Source organism: Gopherus evgoodei, chromosome 6, assembly GCF_007399415.2.
Source record: "Gopherus evgoodei ecotype Sinaloan lineage chromosome 6, rGopEvg1_v1.p, whole genome shotgun sequence".
NCBI lineage: Eukaryota > Metazoa > Chordata > Testudines > Testudinidae > Gopherus > Gopherus evgoodei.
In genome coordinates, this window is record NC_044327.1 from 131,036,882 (window position 1) to 131,057,798 (window position 20,917).

Here is a 20,917-nt window from a genome sequence, read left to right on the forward strand (position 1 = left end):
ACTTTCATACATATGACTGTGGGATCAGTCTGGTGGTTGCACAAGGGAACAGAAAAGCAAGAAATTAGGACCACATCACAGACCTAGTCAAGCTCTCCCTGCAGACACCCACCACATTGCTATATTTGGATCCAGACGCTGGATCTGGTGTGCTTCTAAATTCACTAAATCTGAGCAGGGTCCAGGCAGTCTCTAGCTTCTCAGGTTCACTCCTAGAGTGAAGGATCCCAGTCTGGTACTCCTTCTCTGAAATGGGACCTCCATGGTCAGCTGCCATAGGCCCCGGGACCAGTACTGAACTCTCCATAGCAGACGTAGCGCACACTTTCCCAGAGTTCCACTCTAATCAGTACTCTGGTTTACAATTTAACCCTTCAAAGGAAATCAACTTCCTACACACACAGTCACTGTCTCTGCTTGCTCTATGAATAAAGAGATCCATCCAAAAACCACCTTCCTGTGTCCTCAACACTCGAAGAGCCCTTTGGGTTTTTGGCCAGTCCTTCCAGAGTCCCAAAACCCTTCTCCTCCTGCTCAGCCTTCAGGTTCTCTCTCTCTCTCTCTGCCCCTGTAGCAAGCATAGTCCAGTTTGTTCAGGTCCAGTAGTCAAATGGTTGCTGTAGCTCAGAAAGCATGTATATATATATTTTTTTTTTTAACAGCAATCTCTTAATTTGTTCTCCTCTTCCGCCGTGGAATTTCCATTATTCCAACTCCCAACCCTACAGACAACCTGGGAGAACTAGTTTCCTTTAGCTTGGCCAATCTCTTTAGCATATTTATTCTTTTACCAATGCAAAGTCATTCCATGTTAACACTTCTCTGGTTGTCCTACAGCTGCTTCCAGACAGGGCATGACATGGTCCTTGAAAATAGCTGATTCAATACACATTGATGGTTATACACAGAGTACATGAGTTCATAAAATCAATTGAAATTCATAAATTGTACATAAATTCCCAAACCATCACAACAAAAAAAAACTAACTATAAGCCCCCTCAATGATGGGTAACACACAGAGCCTTGGCAAGTTTAATATGTCTACTTGCATTGGAACAGGGCAGCAAGGCCTCCCAGAACATACACAGATACCTAAAGTGACAGCTGGACGTCAGAGCCACATTCACTTGAGTTTTATTCCAAAATGTTAAGAGATAGGTGCTTTTGAAAATTTTACCCAAGTGACTTAGGAGCCTAAGTGCCTATTAAAAATCAGTGGAAACTTAGGAGAATAAGTCACTTAGGTGCTTTTGAAAATTATGCCTGATGTGGCTAAAAATAATATTTATGGAATAATATTTATAATAAACAGAGAGATCTCTCTCCTGAGATGTGAAACCTAAAACAAGCATAACTGGAAAAGTTCATGGCCCCCTTAGGACCTTAACTCCTCTGTTCATAACTAGGGCCCTTCCAAATTCATGGCTATGAAAAATGCGTCATGGACCATGAAATCTGGCTATTGCAAAGGGGGTCAATGTATTGCCATGCTTACTTCTGCACTGCCTTCAGAGCTGGGCTCCTGGCCAGCAGCCGCTGCTCTCTAGCCGCCCAGCTCTGAAGGCAGAGCTGCCACTAACAGCAGCACAGAAGTAAGGGTGAGAATATCATGACACCCCTACACTAGCTTTGCAATACCCTCCCCCCACATACAGCTACATTTTGGGTCAGGACACCCACAGTTACAACACCATGAAATTTCAGATTTAAATATATGAAACCATGAAATTTAAGATTTTTTTAAATCCTATAACCATGCAATTTACCAAAAAGGACCACGAATTTGGTAGGGCCTTATTCAGATAATCACTTTAGATAATCACTGACATATGGTTCTGTCATGAGATCTGACTATGTAAAAACAGGAACTTCCTACTCCACTGATCTCTTCCTTGTCTGTATTCAAACTCAGATCTGCTGGCTGTAGTGACTATCAAATATTTTTACTACTTTTTTTTACTCATGTTAGTATAATGGTCTGTCAGTGGCTGGGATCAAACCTGAGACCTCTGAAGCTTAATACATGAACCTCTACTACCTGCGCTAAGGCAGCTCTCTTAAATAAGAGTGTCACGTGCTCATCATTTGATAGCTGGTCTAGTCACCACTAGAGGGGGCAGACTGCCACATCAAGCAAGTATCAGTTACATATTCCTCCTGGCTGGGAAAGCACATCCTGAGCTTTAGAGACTCCCCAGTTGAAATCCTGGACAACCTCCTCCCCAATGCTAACAGACTCTTGGTGTCAGCAGCTGGGATAAAACCTGGGACCTCTGGCTCCTAAAGCAGGAGTTATGATATTTAAATCTGCCTGAGCCAAGAGACACTTCTCTCTTCGCCAAGCCTGTAGCAGGTTGTCAATCTCTAGCTGGTCCAACCACCACTAGAACAGAACAGAGTGCCAAACCAAGCAGGCACAGGTTACATAAGCAGTTAAAAGGAAGTGTGAGATGTATTGTGCATCACCACAGTTGCTTACTAAGCTTCAATAACTTGCACCTGTATAAACCCACTGAAAATAAACCACACAGGTTTTACTGAATTCCTAACTGGGACTGCAGAACCTTATCTCCAGCCATTCATGAGAAGACAGCTCATCTTTTCAGAGTCCAAGCTGAGTTTGCAAGAGGCGTAGTCAGAAAACCTAATTTTACTTGCAAGAAAAGCACATTACAGATGGAAATTAATGAGTGACAAACATGCAACCCTACAGTGCCATTTTTACAGAACCAAATTTCACAGCAGAGCTGCACAACACCTTAAATAAATATCAGCTAACAAGTGTGTGGCTTCATCTCTCCAAGTGCACACCCATCTACCAGAAATGACGCAGTACTGGGACAATGGGAAGCCTCCCTTGCTGCAGACCACAGAAAGAAGATGAGAGTTACTGGGCTAGTCATTTTTTCCCCTTTGCTGGAGGTAGATGAATGAGAGAGTAGTTTTGGCTCGGCAATTAAGCCCAAGCATAAAACTCATCTGGATGGCTTAAAATCATAGTGTGGGATGCCAACACAGCATATTAACTTTCGCTTTTTCTGCACCTGCATTAGCACAGAGAAGCTGCAGCCCCACGTAGACAGCCTTCCCTTTGGATTCCATGGCTTTTAAAAATGGGAGTGTTTGAGTGAGTTTTGATAGCTGTGATTGTTCTATAATGTTTTATTCTCAATACTCGGTATATACATTCTTCAGCTAGTTCATTTTTAAATCACTTTAGCAGTTAAACTGTCACACTTATGCACAATCTGACACCTTAGAGTCATAGTTTGAATATTTCAGTTCTATTACTTTTAATTCTGTGCCAGTTGATCATATTTTATTTAAGGCAAAATGTTAATCTTCTGATCTCAAAAATCACAGTACTTTACCTTTTTATGGCTGCATATTAAAATAAGGATACTTGCCAATTACCTAGAGCCCTCTTTCCAGGATTAAAGTGATACATTGACAACAGGTCAGCTCAGAATCTCTGCAGTACAACAGTCTTTTGCATGCTGCAAATGCCCTCTTCACACTTCCCAGTACTCTAGCTGAAATTAACAGCTAAACTTGTCAATTTACAGCCCACTTGGTTGGATGATCTGACTTTCATTCTGGAACCAAAGCTTAAACAGAAGTATCTTGGCTCCAAAGAACCAGCTCTAATAAACCGATTGCAACTGTTAGCTCAAGAGTAGTTATTTGATTTGCAGCTCAGAACTGGGGTTTTTTTGGAAGTCTATTTTGAGGATAACGTGAAAAGAACAGAACTGAAGTGGTTTAGTATTTCTGGTTTGTTTTTTTTCCTAACTGTACTTTTATGCTGCCAAAAACCAGGTGCCACAGTACTTAGCATGGTTGTAGTGCTCAGATCCCTTTACAGAATCAGGTCCTATATTGCGAGCACTTCCAGACAGGGATCTTGTCTCCATATTTGTCTGCAAAGCAACTAGCAAGTTATTCACTGTATATAAATAACAGAAGTTCTCACAAGTCCAGAACCAATCAGCGTATGTCACCCACTACAACCATCATAGTTTGCCCACATGGCTCCTTATACATAAAATACCTCTTCCCTTCCAGTTCACCAACCCACCACCCTATCTGTATTCAGTTCCCTCCTTGAGAATCACTTCTTCCAAAAGAAGGGAGACAGTTTTGTATAAAACACAAGGACAAGTCTGTCTGATGTATTCTCTTTTTTTGATTTTCCCTGTACCTACTTTTTTGTTGATTTTGGGGGGGTTGTGGAATTTCTCTCTCTTTGTCCTATACAGGGTCTAGCACATGATTTGTTAAGAACCAGCACTGAATAAGAATAATATACAAATATTAATCATCACTGTGCCCTGGAAAGTAGGTAAGTACTATCCCCATCTGTGGAAGAGGGAAGTGAATTAAATTGCCCAATGTCACACCAATAATTTAGTGACAGAGTTTGAAATGGAACTCAGGAGTTGCTAGTTCCCAGTGCTATGCTCATTCCATGAGGCCACGCTGCCTCCTAGCAATGTCCTGCATAGCTGGATACTTATTTGTTCCTATCAACATAACTAAACACGATGGCTATACCAAAGAGCACCTGCCACCATCTTTCAGAAGCATGGTTTCTAGACCCACAATCAGTGCAGAGGTAGAGGGAGGGAGTTCACAGGGAACAAATAGGGAGTGTTTTGTTTTGTTTTTAAAAGAGTAAAATAAAAATGATCTTTTACTCTGAATCTTCCCTTTCATCATTTAGTAGTTATTATTAGCACTAGCCTGCCTAAACTGTTATCTTTGCCTGCTTTTACTGTCTTAACTTTGGGCTTGACCCAATATTCTTTGTGGCAGGAACTTTTCTTGTGTAACCATGTAACACCAATAATGTAATATGTAATAAAGGGTAACCACCACCTTTTAATTAGCCACAGCCTTTAAACTGGTGATTTCGCCAACACCTACAGGATTATGACAACTTTGTGTTTTAAAAAAACCTAACAAATTGATGAGAGGATTCTGTGGGCATTTCAGTTGCCTGGTCTTCTCTCCAGAAACTATCATCTTCTCCAATCCTGCAGCCTCTGTTCAATGGTAGTCAATTATTAAGATGGTAAATCCGAGGCCTGGTGAAGTTTGTTTAAATTGATAACTTGCTTTATACATGAAAAGTGAGTTGATATACAAAAGTAGTCCCCTTCATGGGTACTATATCCTCCACAAGGAAAATGCAATTCCCCATCCACCCTAAGTAAGGTATTTGTAAAAACATTTTAGAGTGACTGCTAAGCTTGAGAATGAAGTTTTACTTCATACAGCTATTTAGAGTGAAACAAACTAGATCTAAAAAGTGCAGATATGCTTTTTTTTATTTCCTTTGCACTTCAGGGAAGGGGGAGGGAAAAGCATCTCTGATTTGTATATTAAAGCACAAGCATCTGTCCTACTGATGATATTCTAGGGAAGCACATTAGCATAAAATTTAACGATGTCAAATAAGTGGATGTGAAATAGGGACTGCGTAGAGACACTATTTCCAAGCCTGACAGAAACATCACTGTTTAGAAATGCAAATGAAACCATTATGTTCAATAATTATATGAAAATATGAACAGTTCAGCATGTTTTCCAGCCCTGATGGCGGTTAATGGGATGTACGCTTATGTAAATAACTACTATTAAAGCTAATGCTGAAAAAAACTAATAAATTCATACTAAAGCAACTGATTTAGTACGCTTTTAAACCCCAGCAGTGCTCACTTATTAGAAAGGAGTGCATTCTTATGTTTAGAACTCATTACTGTTACAAGTCACTGCAACTCCATCAATTACCATGCATTAATGAAAATGGGACACATACAAAAAAAATTATTGCCTCTCAGCAGTTTTCTTTAAAGACAAAATATAGGGGTATTACCATCATGGGGCCTTGAGGGGAACTTATCAGCAACATAATCTTTATTATTACAACTGTACTCCCTGTGCTATAACCTTGGGGGATTTTTTTGTCCCAAGAAGCGCTAACCTTATATAAAACTTTTGACATATTTACAATGCAAGCAGCTGTGTGACCACCAATAAAAAAAAGATTTTCACTATTAAAAAGGCATTTTTAAAAACTGAAATTTGCTCTAGTATGTTAGTTGAAAAACATGGACATGGAAAGAAAAATTATTATTTTCAAAGCCAAAACATGACGGTGTAATGAGAACAGAATTAAGTGGCAAGGCCACAGACGGTAGAGTTCTGAGATACTCTTCTGGCTGGGTAAATTCCACCCAGAGTTTTACATTTATACTTTTAATGACCTCCTGGAGAACACTGGAATTAAGACTTCTCAGGAACACAGTGTATGTTTCTTTGGTTGGTTGCTCTATTTCCCTAATATTTTTCAAAAAGTTGTTGACTTTCTTGTTCAAAACACCACAACTCTAGCTGGAAACAAAGCAATGCCAGCATAGCAAGGTGTAAGCTATAGAACCCCTCTGGAAATTAAAAGCTGAGATTTATCCAGTGTCTAACATTTCACAATTATTCCCGTCTTTGTTTTCCAAGCATCCTCAGAAAATTAGATACTATTCTGGCACCCACTAGACGGTAATAAGCACAAAGCTGGAAATGTCTTCCCATTAGTTTGTATTGCCTCTCGCTATTTAAAATTAAGGCCAGACACTGAACAAGATCCCAGCCCTACAAATTACTGTATGTGAAAGGACTCTTGCACCCACACAGAGCCCCACTGAAATCAAATGGTGCTTTATGCTAGCAGAGCAATTCATCTGTGTTCAAATCTGCATTCCAGTACCAAAGGTGGCTGTATAGGCTATGGATCTCTCACCATAAGTGCAAAGTCAACAAGACTACAGACTGAACTGTAGAATCCTACACTGTAGAAAGAGGAAAAAAATGTGGTAAGTTAACTTAGTACGCAGCAAGGTGGGGTGTAAATCTACAGCATACTAGCTTGCCGTGTGGCCCTTCAAAGAGTGGTAAGTCAAAGCATATTGCAGATCTTTTAGTACATGGTAGCAGGGTCCACAGTTGCACAAGAAGCTAGAGCACTGTAGATTTATACCCGAGCTTAGTGTGCTTAAAATTGTCATATACACAAGCCCTAATTCTTTTCATCTGGCATGAGTTAACAGGGAACAAGATTATCCTTGAGTACAGACAGATCATACAGTCCACTCGATCAAAGTTAAATAAATAATTACAATTCATTTCAGACAATGTTCTCTCCACTGTTAAGACAGAGAGAGGCAGTTCCTGTCCTGAGGAACTTACAATTTAAAAGACAAAAGACCAGACATGAAGGCACTGAGAGAGACCAAGAGGATGACAGCATACAATAGCAAACTAATTTGTTCACCCCGTAAGGCTAACATGCACGGTAACAATTACGATCACTATGACAAATGTTGGGGAAAAAACAGATTTCATTGCTTTCACTGAACCCGTGTCCTAAGGGAGAGGGGGGAAGTGTTTTGTCATCTAGACCATTAAAACTATTTCACAAGCGAAGGCCATTCTAAGGTTAAAAACAGTAAGACAAAATTGCTACTGATTAATAATAAAGCCATCCATTTTATTCTTCAAATCTAAAGTAATTACAAGGCAGAGTATGGCAAATGGATTTAGCTGAAACCATTACGTCAGAAGACTCCTTTAAAGAAGAACGGTAATTTAAAACACTAAACTGAATAATGAACTCTCCTGAACAACAATTATTATGGGATTGATTTATTGAAAGTGCATTTAATCATGTAAGAAACATTTAAACTTTCCAAAATAGTTCAGGGAGACTGCAACACCAATAGCAGAGTCAGCCCAATGTGATCATTACAACTGAGGACCGAAAGCAGACACATTTATTGAGTTTGACACAATAAAGTATGTCAATCTCTCTAAGTCCACATTTCTAGTCAATTTGTTACAGTACAGACTTCAGCAATTAATCTCATTTGCCATTTGTGCCTCCCTTTAGGAGGCCTCAATCTCTGGATTTTCATGTGGGTCCAAGTGTTACCAAGTAGAATAAAATTCAGAAAAGATGTTCTGGGAGCTCACAGCTCTAAATCTAGCAATGTTTCACCTGAAAAGGTTCGGCAACATTAAAAGAATAGTTGGAACAATCCACCCAGGTAAGTAGCATGGTTAGTTTGCATACTTCTGTGGATAAGGTTAAATTGGCAGTTAGTGAATGTCCTCCACAGTAAACACCAGTTTTTCCAGAATGGAATGAGTTTATCTGACCTATGTAGGGTTATTCTTTAGGGTGACCGCACATGACTTGGGATCTCACTTCTGCCCTCACAGCAAAGGTCTATCTCAGATGATTTCACATAATATCTATAGATAGGCATACTCTGGATCTTGCTTTTGGTTCACGATCAAAAATGGCCAGAGTAGGTGAATATTACACCTGTGCAAGATACAACTCAGCTCCTAGAATGCAGACAGATTCCTGGTATCTCATATGAAGAGTACTATACAGCCTGTGGGCTGCTACCAGTGACTACAGGATGATGACTCATTGTCTTCAGCCACCAAAACAGTGGCTCAAAAATATTCTAGTGTCAGCCTCAAGGATCACCTTAATATACGAATGGCCTGCCTGAAATGTGTAAAAACTTTGGGGCTAATGTTAAAAAGCAAGCAGCAGTCATCATTCGCCAAGGCAGACTCCATGAAATCTTATGCCATGGCTTTTGGAAGAGGGAGGGTTCCTCCTCCTGCATCGGAAGGCCAGCCAGCAAAACTGTCCTAAAAATTTCAGTCTGAATCCCAAAGCCATCAGCTCAGTTTCTCTCTTCCCAAAACCATACCCATGAATTTAAAAGGCAAATCACACAGACAAAATCTGTACCTGGAACGTTAAAGCTCCCACCGATTTCACTGGGTCTTTTTGACTAATGCTTTGAAATTTTACTCTAAAAATTCTGATTTATACATAGTTAAAGCTGATAGTCTGACTTTAAACTCCCTTGGTTAATCCTAAACATTGCAACACCAGTGACAGACAACCTGGTCACCTTTTGTTCTGAAGTATTTATTTGCAGTCTATCAGCAAGAGGGATTTAATTAAGACCAAACATTCAGCTTTAAATGAATTTACAGGCTTTGATATGTTTAAACACTTGTTTTAATGTAGGTTGTGCCTGGTGTTAATTTAGGAGTTCATAAAAATTTCAAAATGTATTATTTACCCAGTAGTCCTTGACTGATTCTTATACGTTTAACAAGTTCCTAAATACATATAACAAGTTCCTAAATATATATCTTATTTAACCGGTGCTGCCATTATGGTCTAGCATATAAATATTCAGAGACTTTTTAATATGCTGAGTTTTTATCCAATAGACCATAATGGTTGCTTGGAAATATTTACTAGTGGCAAGCCAGTATCACTACTAAGGGAAGGACCTTCAAAGACTGAGGCAGTATGAATGACAGAGAATGTGGAGTTACTAAGTTGTCATTGTTTCTGCTCCTCCCCCTGCCCCCCTCCCAATCATCTTCCCATCATCAAACACCTTATATCACTGTAGCATGTATCCATACATTAGAAAGCAAGGAAACAAAAAAAACTATCAGCACTGAACAGTATAAGCTATGGCTATTCAGTTCCCTTAAACTGAAAAACAAAAATGAGGAAAAAGTTATTAATTTCCAGTCATTCTGGAACAGTGGATTTGAACTTCAGTATTATTAAATCTAGACAAAGAGTAACAAAAACCTTGACATCAGGTTTTTTTCTGAGATACCTCTCTTTAAACAATTTCTAATAACCAGTGGGGGAAATTCACTCTGAAGGGCTGAAAATGCATCCATTCATCAAATCAGCTCCGTACCATAGCTCAAAAAAGTGATTCATGTTAGGGTGAGGTCCAATATTAGAGATTTCTTTTGAATTCTGGACAGTTAAAGCCAAAGGCCAAGATTTTCAAAAAGTGATGCCTGAAGTTAGGTTTCTAACTCCTTATTTGATACATAAATAAGCAGACTGACTTTCAGAAGTGCTGAGTACCCAGCAGCTCCCAGTGAACTCCTGCAAAAAGCAGTTCCTCTTCTGTTTCATGTCTTTTCCTTCTTGCCTTTCATCTCTTTCCTGAAAGGCCAGCCAGAGTGGGGGAAAAGAGACATGCAATAGAACTTAGGTATGAACTTTAGGAAGGAGAGCTAGAGGGCATGACTCTCAGATGCATGTGCAAACTTGAACAACCTATTCATATGTGCACTTACCACAGCTGTGCACTCAAATCAGGTAATTTCATAAACAGTCATGTTCACCTCTGACCATTTCCTCTAGCAGTAACAGAGCATGCAAATTAGGAATGCAATTGCATGCACAAATATCTGATAACTAGGCCCCAAAACACAAAAAAATTATGTGGGTTGGCAGAAGCTTCTGTGTAAAGGCTCTGTCTTTATTATCCTCTGTTTCTTGGTTGGCAGCAACACACAATTCTATATATGGGATCATCCGAAACAGGGCTGGGGAAACGGAGGATAAAAGTCAATTTATTTTCCTTTTATCTTAAAAATGAAGGCGCAATCTATGAGATTTAGAGAAGCACAGCACAGGGTGGGATCAGAAAATCCTCAACACTGATTCTTGCTCTTCCCACCAACTAAGTGAATGGCATTGAGCAAGTCACTTAATTTCTTTATGATGTTCCTTTGGAAAATTGGGGCTAATCCTACATTCCGGAGGTGTTGGGCAGATAATTTAGTGCTTTTCACATGAGAGCTACAGAAATGCATAGTTTTGTGATTATACTAGAAACCTGATTTCATTAAAGGTTTTTCAGATGATACCACATAAGTGAATCTATTCATCCTTTGAGCAAGTTAGCATTCTATAATCTCACCTTTCCTAAAAGAATGTTTCTATAACAATGTAATATTGATAGTAAAGTACTTGCTAAACTTTTGTGAAACCAGTCAGTAAGAAACAATAGCCTTAAGCAGTTAGTGTTAAAAACCATACATGTGCACAGCACTAAAGATAAATCTCAGATTAGCTGAATTAATATTGACAAGGATTTGTTATGCAAGATTGACTGTTGATTTGAAGAAGCAGATCATGTTCTGTCATAATTTGAGAGATGTAAAGAAATCCAGACACACTCCCAATGTAAAAATTTTAAGAGGTCTATAGGGCTGATGGGTAAAATATACTTTGAATAAAGGAGAAATGGAAAGGAGTAATTCAGTCTGGAAACTTAGCATCCACTGAGACACCATTTTTTCCCTCCAAACACTGATCATTTGAACAGGGAATAAGAGTTATTGTCAAACAAATTTTCTTCCTACAGTCTAGAACCAGAAGAAGTTTCATTACACAAAGGTTCTTCCTCTCCCCTCCCTTACATTTGAGGAATGTTGATTCCAGTCCTCACTCTCACAAAATTCTTGAAGTTGGTTTGCCTCCATGTTTATGCCTTAGCATCATCAGAAGAAAAAGCAAATTTTATCTGCTGCAGCTGAGCTAGCAAGAGAGGCCACAGAGCAACAAACACTGGTTTAATAAGACTTGCAATAATAGCGCCACTTATTTCTTAATGACAGAATTATTATTGTACATTTTTCAAAGGTGCCCATCACTACAGGAAAACCAGTTGTCTTTTAAAAGATATTTATAATACAGAGGCTATCTCCCCAGTGTCTGAAAGTAGGTCATATTTGGGCCCTAAATTACTGATCGCAACTATCTGCTTCATATGACTGGAACATTTATCAGACTTCTATTTAAAAGATTACAACCAAGTCTCAAAGATCAGGGGAGGGGACGTGTTCCCCAACTGGGCCAGGAGCAGTGTCTTAGTCGGAAAATCAGACCACCCCCTCCCCAGCTTTTGGAAGGAAGAGAAAGAAACAGAGTTTGGCAAAGCTATAAGCAACTGAAAGGAGGGTTTTATAATGGGTAGTGCCAGACCACCTTAAAAATAAGTGGTGCTACCAGCCCTGACTACAATTTGTGCCCTCTTATGGTTGGGAACATTATGTCTTACTCTGCCAATGATTCAGACAGAGCACTGGGCAGGGCTGTCATCTGTTCAATTTATCCACCAATGGAAAGTACTCAACTGAAGTGTGTTTTCAACCTTGGCCACTAAGTATGTCGAAAAAGCTTTTAGTCTCATGTTTTCAAAGGTTTTGATTTGAATAGCTCTCTAATCAAATAGTAGTGATCAGTCACGAGGTTGGTTCAAACCAGTTTCTAATAAAGACATAAATCCATTTCTCCCTATTCTGAGAAACTGCTCAAAACGCAATACAAAATTCTGTGTAACTCAGTAATGTAATGTGACTTCTGTGTAATTCAGTGTGAATTCTCCTTCGGCTTCTTGCATGCAACCCTGAGTCAGAACAGAATCTGGCTCATTTACACACCAGTACTCCAACAGCCTAATCCCCCAGAACTCCCTCTGAACTTCTACACCTTAGAACTGAGCCATTTAGTACATAGCCAAGTGCATCCTCGTTGAGCTAGTTATTGCTTCTAAGAAAATAAAGCCATTTCTATATAAAGAGAAAGCCAAGATAATGTATGAGTTCCACAGTAGTTTCTTTCTGATATTCAATTAACCCCAGGGAAGGCTGAAACTATAGTTGGTTTGATATTTGCCTCTAACAGACTAGAGAGATTAGTTTGCTATTGTAGGGCACTTCTAAGTGCTCAGCTAAATACAATGGTTTGTTAGTACAGAACTAATTACATTAAGTTTTCTAAAAAAGAACAAGGTAGGTCAAATTTTGAGTCTACCAGCCTTCAGAGGTTCTCTTTAAATTATTATATTCCTGCTACCAACTATGCAAATAAATTCCCCGTGCCTTTAAACAGAACTTGAAGTGGTATCACTTTACTTGTCAAATAGCAAGAATTTGTATTCAACTTCAGTAAGTCTTTTATACAGCTCCTAGGCACTGGAACAGACTTCAAGAGGTATGAAATTAACTGATTGGAGTTATGTGGAAGATTTTGAATCATTCATGTATGATGGATAACTGTTCCCATTGTTAAAATTATATTGTTTTAAATTACATCATTGTTTTATGTTCATAGATTTTATAGTTTTATATAGTGTAAAACTGCATGTATTAACAGTCTGCCATCTTTGCCAGACCTCTCCTGGAAAAGACGTTTATGATTGAACAATCCATTTCTGATAAAGGTTTTTAAAAAAAAAGGAGGGGGTATATTTCCTTCCCATGACTAACAGTCATTAGCGTTAATGGAAGTTACATGTACATATTCACCAATACAGATAATGTTCCCCCAGAGCATGAATCTCATTTAAATTCATAAGCACATTAAGACCCAAGAATTAGAACACTCTGTCACAAAATCCTGACCCTACTGAAATCAATGCAAAAGTACAAACCATGGTCCCGCTGAAGCTAAGTCTGAAGTTAGAATAGTCTTTGCAAATTTGTTGTATTTTGTGGCACAAACATGTGTCTGGATATTTCTCAGCAGCTACATCATAGTCAGCAAATCATTCAGCAGTACAGAGAACAGTTTATTTTATCAAAATTAACATCATTGTATTAATCAAACCCTCTCCTGTGTTCCCTGTTGGGATTGTTTGTTAGCCTTCTGAAGGTTTAAAGTAGAAAGGCAGCCGTGTAAGAATGAGGATTCGTGCGATGGAATACAAGACAGACCAAGGCTCCAACGTATTTCAGAGGTCCCGTGTATGCTCAATCTAGTTATAAACCAAGGCCCTGATCCTGTAAACTGATCCATGCAGGCGGACCCCACTGCATAGATCTGTGCAGATCACAGTCCAGCATTGGGAGCCAAATGGGTTTTTCAATTTTTAATACAGGTCTAAACTGCATAATTTGGATCCATTACTCTTTTTTTTTTTTAAACGTTTGGTTCCATTAATACTACTTTGTGAACCTCTGCCAGTATGAGCTGGCCAAACCCCTGATCTTAAGGTTTATTTTATTTTAATGCTTTCAGTGTAAATTCTGTCTCTGGACACTGAAAGTAGTGGAAAGCCATGTGAAAGGAGCTTTAGCCCTCAATTACAACCCTCTTAACAGGATTAAGTGAAAAAAAATCTATAACCATATTTTAATGCATAAACTCCATATTGTCATTGTAGTTGACAAATATCTATTTCATAGCAAAGTAACATCACAGAAACAGCTGGATGGCAGTTTCAAGCTCAAATGAACCAGCAGCACATGCTGACAAGTCATCTCTGATTGCTTTTGAATGGCAGCACATGCAGATTTATTCCCTGCTATAAATTAGAACAATTATTTCTCTGCAGTTCACTTGTTATTTCAGACAGTGAATACCACCACACATTGTTGTTTTTTTTAAAAGGATATCTTCCCTTTCCTTGATGATAAGTTCATTCTGCTCCTCTAGCTGTCTGATCTTCTTCTCAAATGACTCCTGTTCTGCTCTCAGGCGCTCCTCTGTCTCTTCCTTTTCCTCACTTACCCTGAAACGATTAGAGAGAGACCAATGGCCCTGTCAGAGCGAAATAAAATACATGACCACGACCACGGTGCCTAATTTCCGATCTTTCCAGGGAAACTTTATCCGTCATCAATCCACCTCCTCCGCCTGAAACCAATTTAGGCCTTCATCTGGCAATTTCCCCCAACTTTGAAGTGAAATATACATGTGACTTTATGCAAGAAAACTTTTCAAGTAGGTTAGTCTCTTGGAGGGGCAGGGAAGAGGGCTGCATATAAACTACCAAGCAAGGACCCAAAGCTTTATGCAATTAGATCTGTGCAGACTGACCCTTGTGACCATAATGGAGCCATACTGAGGTCCATACAAGACTTAAGAGCCTATCCATACAGATCCAGTTGTAGGATCAGGGCCCAAGACAGAGAGTTTAAGAACATATTTCCATTTCTAATCTTACAAGCAAAACATTGTTTGTTTGCACATCTTTTCATCAAACAAAAAGTTTTCTAGACACCAGATTTTCTTTTGCCAAATGCTTAGGTATTAATACATGAGCAATTGCTTTTGTCTTGGCCATGAGGCCTTGTATCTTGTTGCTTGGTATAAATAACTGGACAGCAATTAAAACATAACATAAGCAAGGTCTGCAATGATAATTTATTTTTCATTTCAAAGTGAACACCAAAGAGAAGTATCAGAGGGTAGCCGTGTTAGTCTGGATCTGTAAAAGCATGCATCTGAGGAAGTGGGTATTCACCCACGAAAGCTCATGCTCCAAAACGTTTGTTAGTCTATAAGGTGCCACAGGATTCTTTGCTGCTTTTACCAAAGAGAAGGGGAAAACACCCAAATTATTCTGGCATTGTGTAGGCTGAAGATTATTACCCACAGACTATTCTCCTACCTATGCTAAAAATGTGGCTTGGAAATCTTGACTTTGTAAAAGCTCTCCAAAATATGCTATTTACTTTAGACGGATAAACAACATAGATAATGCTCTTCACTTCTGTAGTTCCTTTCGCTGAAGGATCTCAAAGTGTTTTATCAATGTTCAGACCCACAGTTGTCATGCAGAAGATAACGAGACTGAATCACAATGTGTTGAAAGGCCAAGAAACTGACCACATTTCAGCTTACTTTGCTTGGAGGAGGTGGTTTTGGGGCAAGAAGGAGGGCCTGTTCCTTGGGACAAATGGGAAGACACAGGTTGCCAGACTCACTGGATGTCCCATGATCTTCAGGGAAATCAGGAACAGGCTCTGTCATCTATGTAGCACCCTAACAATCCCATGGGGGCGTGAAGGTATTTCAAAATTTCAGGGAGCAGCCACAGAAATGTTGATTGGGTCAGCATTCTCCAATACAGGAAAATCCACAGTGGGGGTAAGGCAGAATGCCATGGCCAGGAGACACCTGCCAGGCTCCAACCCCCAGCCTTAACTATAGCTCAAACAAAAAGATTGTACAGAATGAGAAGTAGCAACCTGACAAGGCTGATGCTAAAGCTCAAATCTCTGCTCTCCAAACCCAAGGCCAGAAAATAAATGTATAAGGGGATGATCTGACCCTGTATCTACACCACCTTTATAGTGGGGCAATCTGAGGCTCCAGAGTTAACCATTAAGAGCAGTTTTTTATATCATACATAGCAAGAGATGACTGTGGTGTCAAATCATTCCAGCAACAAAGGGCATATGCCCATTTTCTTGTCCTACACAATTCTACACAGTCGTGGTGTTCACCAGTGTAGATCCACCACAAGACTGGTTCATGAGGAGGATGCACAAACCAGAGGAGGAATTCGATGAATGTAGAGAAAGCTGCATGACCCTGAATCCACCTCAGGTCCCACTAATATTTGCTCCTGTAGCTGTGTATAAGTCAACATATGTCTGTCATCCAACCCTGCTCCCACAGAGAGCTCTAATGCAACTAGCTACAGGAACAGCAAACATCACTTTAGGCTCAGGCTTTTGCAGCTCACCAGAATTAGCTGCTTCTTTCTGAACCTACAGCACTCATTTCAGCTGCAGTACCACACATGGCCTAGCTCCATAAAGCCAGTAATAGATGCCTGCACTCCAAGCAGCATGTAGCTTTCCAGCAAGTAGGAAACAGGGAGGAGGAACCACAAAGCAAGAGAGGAGAAGAGAAGAAACAGTAGAAAGGAAAACAACTATACACACAAATGAGACGGGGGTGATGAAGAGAAAAAAGGTGACAGCACTTACAATCAGTGGCGATTAACAAATTTGCCACCCCTAGACCCTAAAAAAAATTGGTGCCCGCCCCCCCCCACACACACACACGCGCCAGCTCACCTCCGCTCCCCCGCAGCAAGCCTGGGAGGGAGGGGGGAGAAGGGGAGTTGTGGCACACTCGGGGGATGGTGGCGGTGGAGCGGAGGTGAGCTGAGGCAGGGAGCGGTTCCCTGGCCCCCCCGGGGTTAATCCCCACACCTGCAGGCCCCAGCTCACCTCTGCTCTGCTCCTCCGAGGGCACCGCTACTCTCTCCCTCCCTCCCAGCACTTTCGCGCGGCAAGCCTGGGAGGGAGGTGGAAGGAGGGAAGCGCGGCGCGCCTAGGGGAGGAGGCAGGCCGGGGATTTGGGGAAGGAGCGGAGTTGGGGAGGAGGCGTGAGCAAATTTGTTGGCCTAGGCAATAATACGCCACTGCTTATAATGAGGGGAAATAAAGGACAATGATCATCTGCTAATTGCCAGGGTGATGCTGCACCAAAAAAAGGTTGGACCAACTGATGTGAGCACAGAGCCACACTGATTTACAACAGAATCATTCAAACGTGATTCTGGGATGCATTAACAGGTGTGTTGTAAACAAGACACGAGAAGTCATTCTTCCGCTTTACTCTGCGCTGGTCAGGCCTCAGCTGGAGTATTGTGTCCAGTTCTGGATACCGCATTTCAAGAAAGATGTGGAGAAATTGGAGAGGGTCCAGAGAAGAGCAACAAGAATGATTAAAGGTCTTGAGAACATGACCTATGAAGGAAGGCTGAAGGAATTAGGTTTGTTTAGTTTGGAAAAGAGAAGACTGAGAGGGGACATGATAGCAGTTTTCAGGTATCTAAAAGGGTGTCATCAGGAGGAGGGAGAGAACTTGTTCACCTTAGCCTCCAATGATAGAACAAGAAGCAATGGGCTTAAACTGCAGCAAGGGAGATTTAGGTTGGACATTAGGAAAAAGTTTCTAACTGTCAGGGTAGTTAAACACTGGAATAGATTGCCTAGGGTAGTTGTGGAATCTCCATCTCTGGAGATATTTAAGAGTAGGTTAGATAGATGTCTATTAGGGATGGTCTAGACAATATTTGGTCCTGCCATGAGGGCAGGGGACTGGACTCGATGACCTCTCGAGGTCCCTTCCAGTCCTAGAGTCTATGAATCTATAAACTGGACAAACCATTAGAAAATGCACTGCAGGGAATGATTCTGTATAGGCCAAAGAGGATAGGAACCAAATCTAATGGGTTTTGCCCATCTCTGTATTCTGTGCTTTATTTGTATTGTCTGCATCGTGTTCATGTGCTGCACTGCACTTCATATTTAACGCAGAGCACAGTGCACAGGCAGTTCAGTGATGCTCTTTGATAAATGTTGCCACGTATCTTGTGACATCGCTTACTGCTTTGTCATTTAAAGCACAAGATACGTGGCAGTATATGCTTATGTACCACAAAGCAAGAGACAGTCCATAAAGAGCACATAAGAGACAGAAGACATTATCACTCACAAGATGTAGGAAAAGGAAATCAAGGAAAAGGAATATAAGTACTCTGTCAGATTATGCTGGATTTATGTCACATCCTGGACAAGGCTCAATAAGATTATTATTTATTTATTGTACTGCCTTCCCTTGGAAATAACAAATGGTTTTTATTGGTATTGGGAAGGACTTTGCAGCCAAACTAAAAAACTTTTTTCAGTTTGTGGTGTTTTGAAATAGGATTTTCACCAGTCTTTTCTTCCCCCTGGGGTCAGAAAGAAAGCTGAACCTTCAAAGGGCAACAACACTTCTGTCATCCCACTTCCTAATATACATAGCTTTTGGACTCTGTTGCCATTGTTCATATGAGAGAATGCTTTATTACTGGCTGACAACAAAGACAACAAACCAATAAAACAATTTCAAGGTTTACTGCTACAACTGCAATCTATCTTCTTGTGCAATTTACATTCAACCCCCTTGGCACAAGATATAAAAAACCTTTGCTCAAGATACCTTTTAAATTTAGCTCAGACTTGGTAACTTTACCAACTACATAAGGTCCTGCATATTTTCTACTAAGGGGCTTACAGAATGAAGACATGTTTTCAGTATACCAGCAATGGAAGAAAATCCTCATATGATCATAACAGCCACTAGATCAGTGTTTCCCCAACAGTGGTTTAGGTACTGCTCACAGTTTGCCAGGCATATGGCCGTCCAGCACAGAGACAAAGGATAATATTTTCAATAGCACCAAAACGCAACAAGGTCCCAAGTCCTATTTTCAAAAGTGATTTAGGAGCCCATGTCTCATTGACTTTCAATGGGACTTAAGTGCCTAGATTTCTCTTGAAAACTCTACCCAAAAGCCCTGCTTTGAAGAGCTTAAAAACCCATGGATTTGACCCTGCAAAGGGATCCACCTGTATGGAACCTTATGCTTGTGCAGAGCCTGACTCTTCAGCACGCATGCAGAATTAAGACCTAAATAGACAACAGATGGGATGGGGGGAAAGAATGTGACATCAAAAGCAAATTAGTAAAGCCACCATCTATTTTGTTCACTTCACTGAGGGGAAGACCAGGGCTCACAGCAATCAAGGAAATAGTGTCTTAAGGACAGGATTGTCTTTGAAAGTGACAATCATGGCATCCTGAGCAAGACAGGACAGCAGCGGGTGCACCAGCACAAGACAGAGCAGGGACAGCCTGTTCAGTGGGGATGAAAGGTAACCAGGGAGCACCAAGCAAAATACAGCTTTACAGGTGATTAAATAAGCTCTCTTTATCTTGAAGGCAACCTCCACCCCTAACTCGCTGCTGGGTCTGCAGTCCAGGAACACACCTAAGGCCTGAATAACCAGCAGCTGCAGGGCCAAATACTAACTAAACTCAGTGTAGTTATGGCAATGGTAGGTAGTGGGAAGACAACAGAGAAATGCAGTAGTCTACGCAGTCAAGCTGAAAAGAAGGCAGCAGAGAACCTGACAACCCTACAGAACAAAGCGAACATCCTCTGTGACGTCAGGACATCACCATGCGCACTGTCAGGTGAGCTAGGGATATGAAAAAAAAAGAATTAGAGAAGTTCATGGAGGACAGCTCCATCAATGGCTATTAGCCAGGATGGTCAGAGGCACAACCCCATGCTCTAGGGAACCCTAAACTTTTGACTGCCAGAAGCTGGTACTGGATGATTGAGGATGGATCACTCAAAAAATTGCCCTATTCTGTTAACTCCCTCGGAGGCATCTCACATTGGCCACTGCTGGAAGACAGGATATTGGACTAGATGGACCACTGGTCTGACCCAGTATGGCCATTTGTATCTTTTTATGAACAAGTTGACAATGGCCACCCCAACAGCAAATATACTACCACTGTACTGAACTGGACAGGCATCTCCACACAGCTGTGTACAACTTAACGCCTGCCATACCTATGGCTACAAAGTCCACAAATGAACTGTAGCAACACTCCCCAGCAGTTAACATCTCCACGCCACAGATACTGATTAAACCTTATCCTGCATGCTGCTGTAGCTCTAGGGGCCACAGTCCAGCTGTGTCACCATCAACGCTTGCTACTGAGGTGTATACAGAGGACTGAGTGTGCATCCCCTCAGACTTCCTTCTATGTCCTCTTGGGTCCCCTAAAGATTTCCTTTAATCAAGGTTTCTATTCTCCTACCCAGGTGTCAACAGAGGGAGACTATAGTGTTTTGAAGTGTAGAAGGCTGGAATGTCATTGCCTCGGTAATGCTCTCCAGGCTGCCAAGTTGTAACAGCTGCTCAGTGCTTCTGTTCTTGGAGCTCCAGTGTTATCAGCACAAGCAGATAGTGCAGCCTGCTAATTCGGCAGACAGCAATGTTACTCATAAAAAAAGACCACCAGCACCGTTTAGAGACAAAAGGCACTTGGCCAGGTTTATAGCCCTCAAAGCACAGTCCTAGCGTCCTGTAGGAGCTACAGGTACAGTAACATGTGAGTGCCCCGTGGCAATGAGCAGCTCAGTCAGCAGTCGGAATTTCTGTTGTCCCCTCGGACACACAAAGGATTATGGCAAGGTACCCCAAGACTTCTAGACAAACAATTTACATACCACCTTAAATACTTCATGACATCTCCTTGTTACCTCTCCTTGTATCTTGTTCCCGAGGTCTTGGGCAAAACATCGCTATTCAAAGGGCTTAAGTTCAGCCGGAGCTATCTGGAGTGGCGCCCCAATGTACCCCAGCAGGGCTGAATCACTGAGCCCCGGAGCCTCCACCCCCAAGAGAGCT

At 41.0% G+C, this 20,917-nt stretch overlaps 1 protein-coding gene across 1 annotated transcript in view; it reads right to left on the bottom strand.

Annotated features, from left to right (window-relative positions):
• KIAA1328 (KIAA1328 ortholog) overlaps positions 1-20,917 on the bottom strand; it is a 254,190-nt gene that overhangs the window by 210,586 nt on the left and 22,687 nt on the right. The window contains exon 5 of the mRNA XM_030565790.1: positions 14,315-14,430. Coding sequence (XP_030421650.1) covers positions 14,315-14,430 — 116 coding nt within the window. The remainder of the gene's footprint in view (positions 1-14,314; positions 14,431-20,917) is intronic.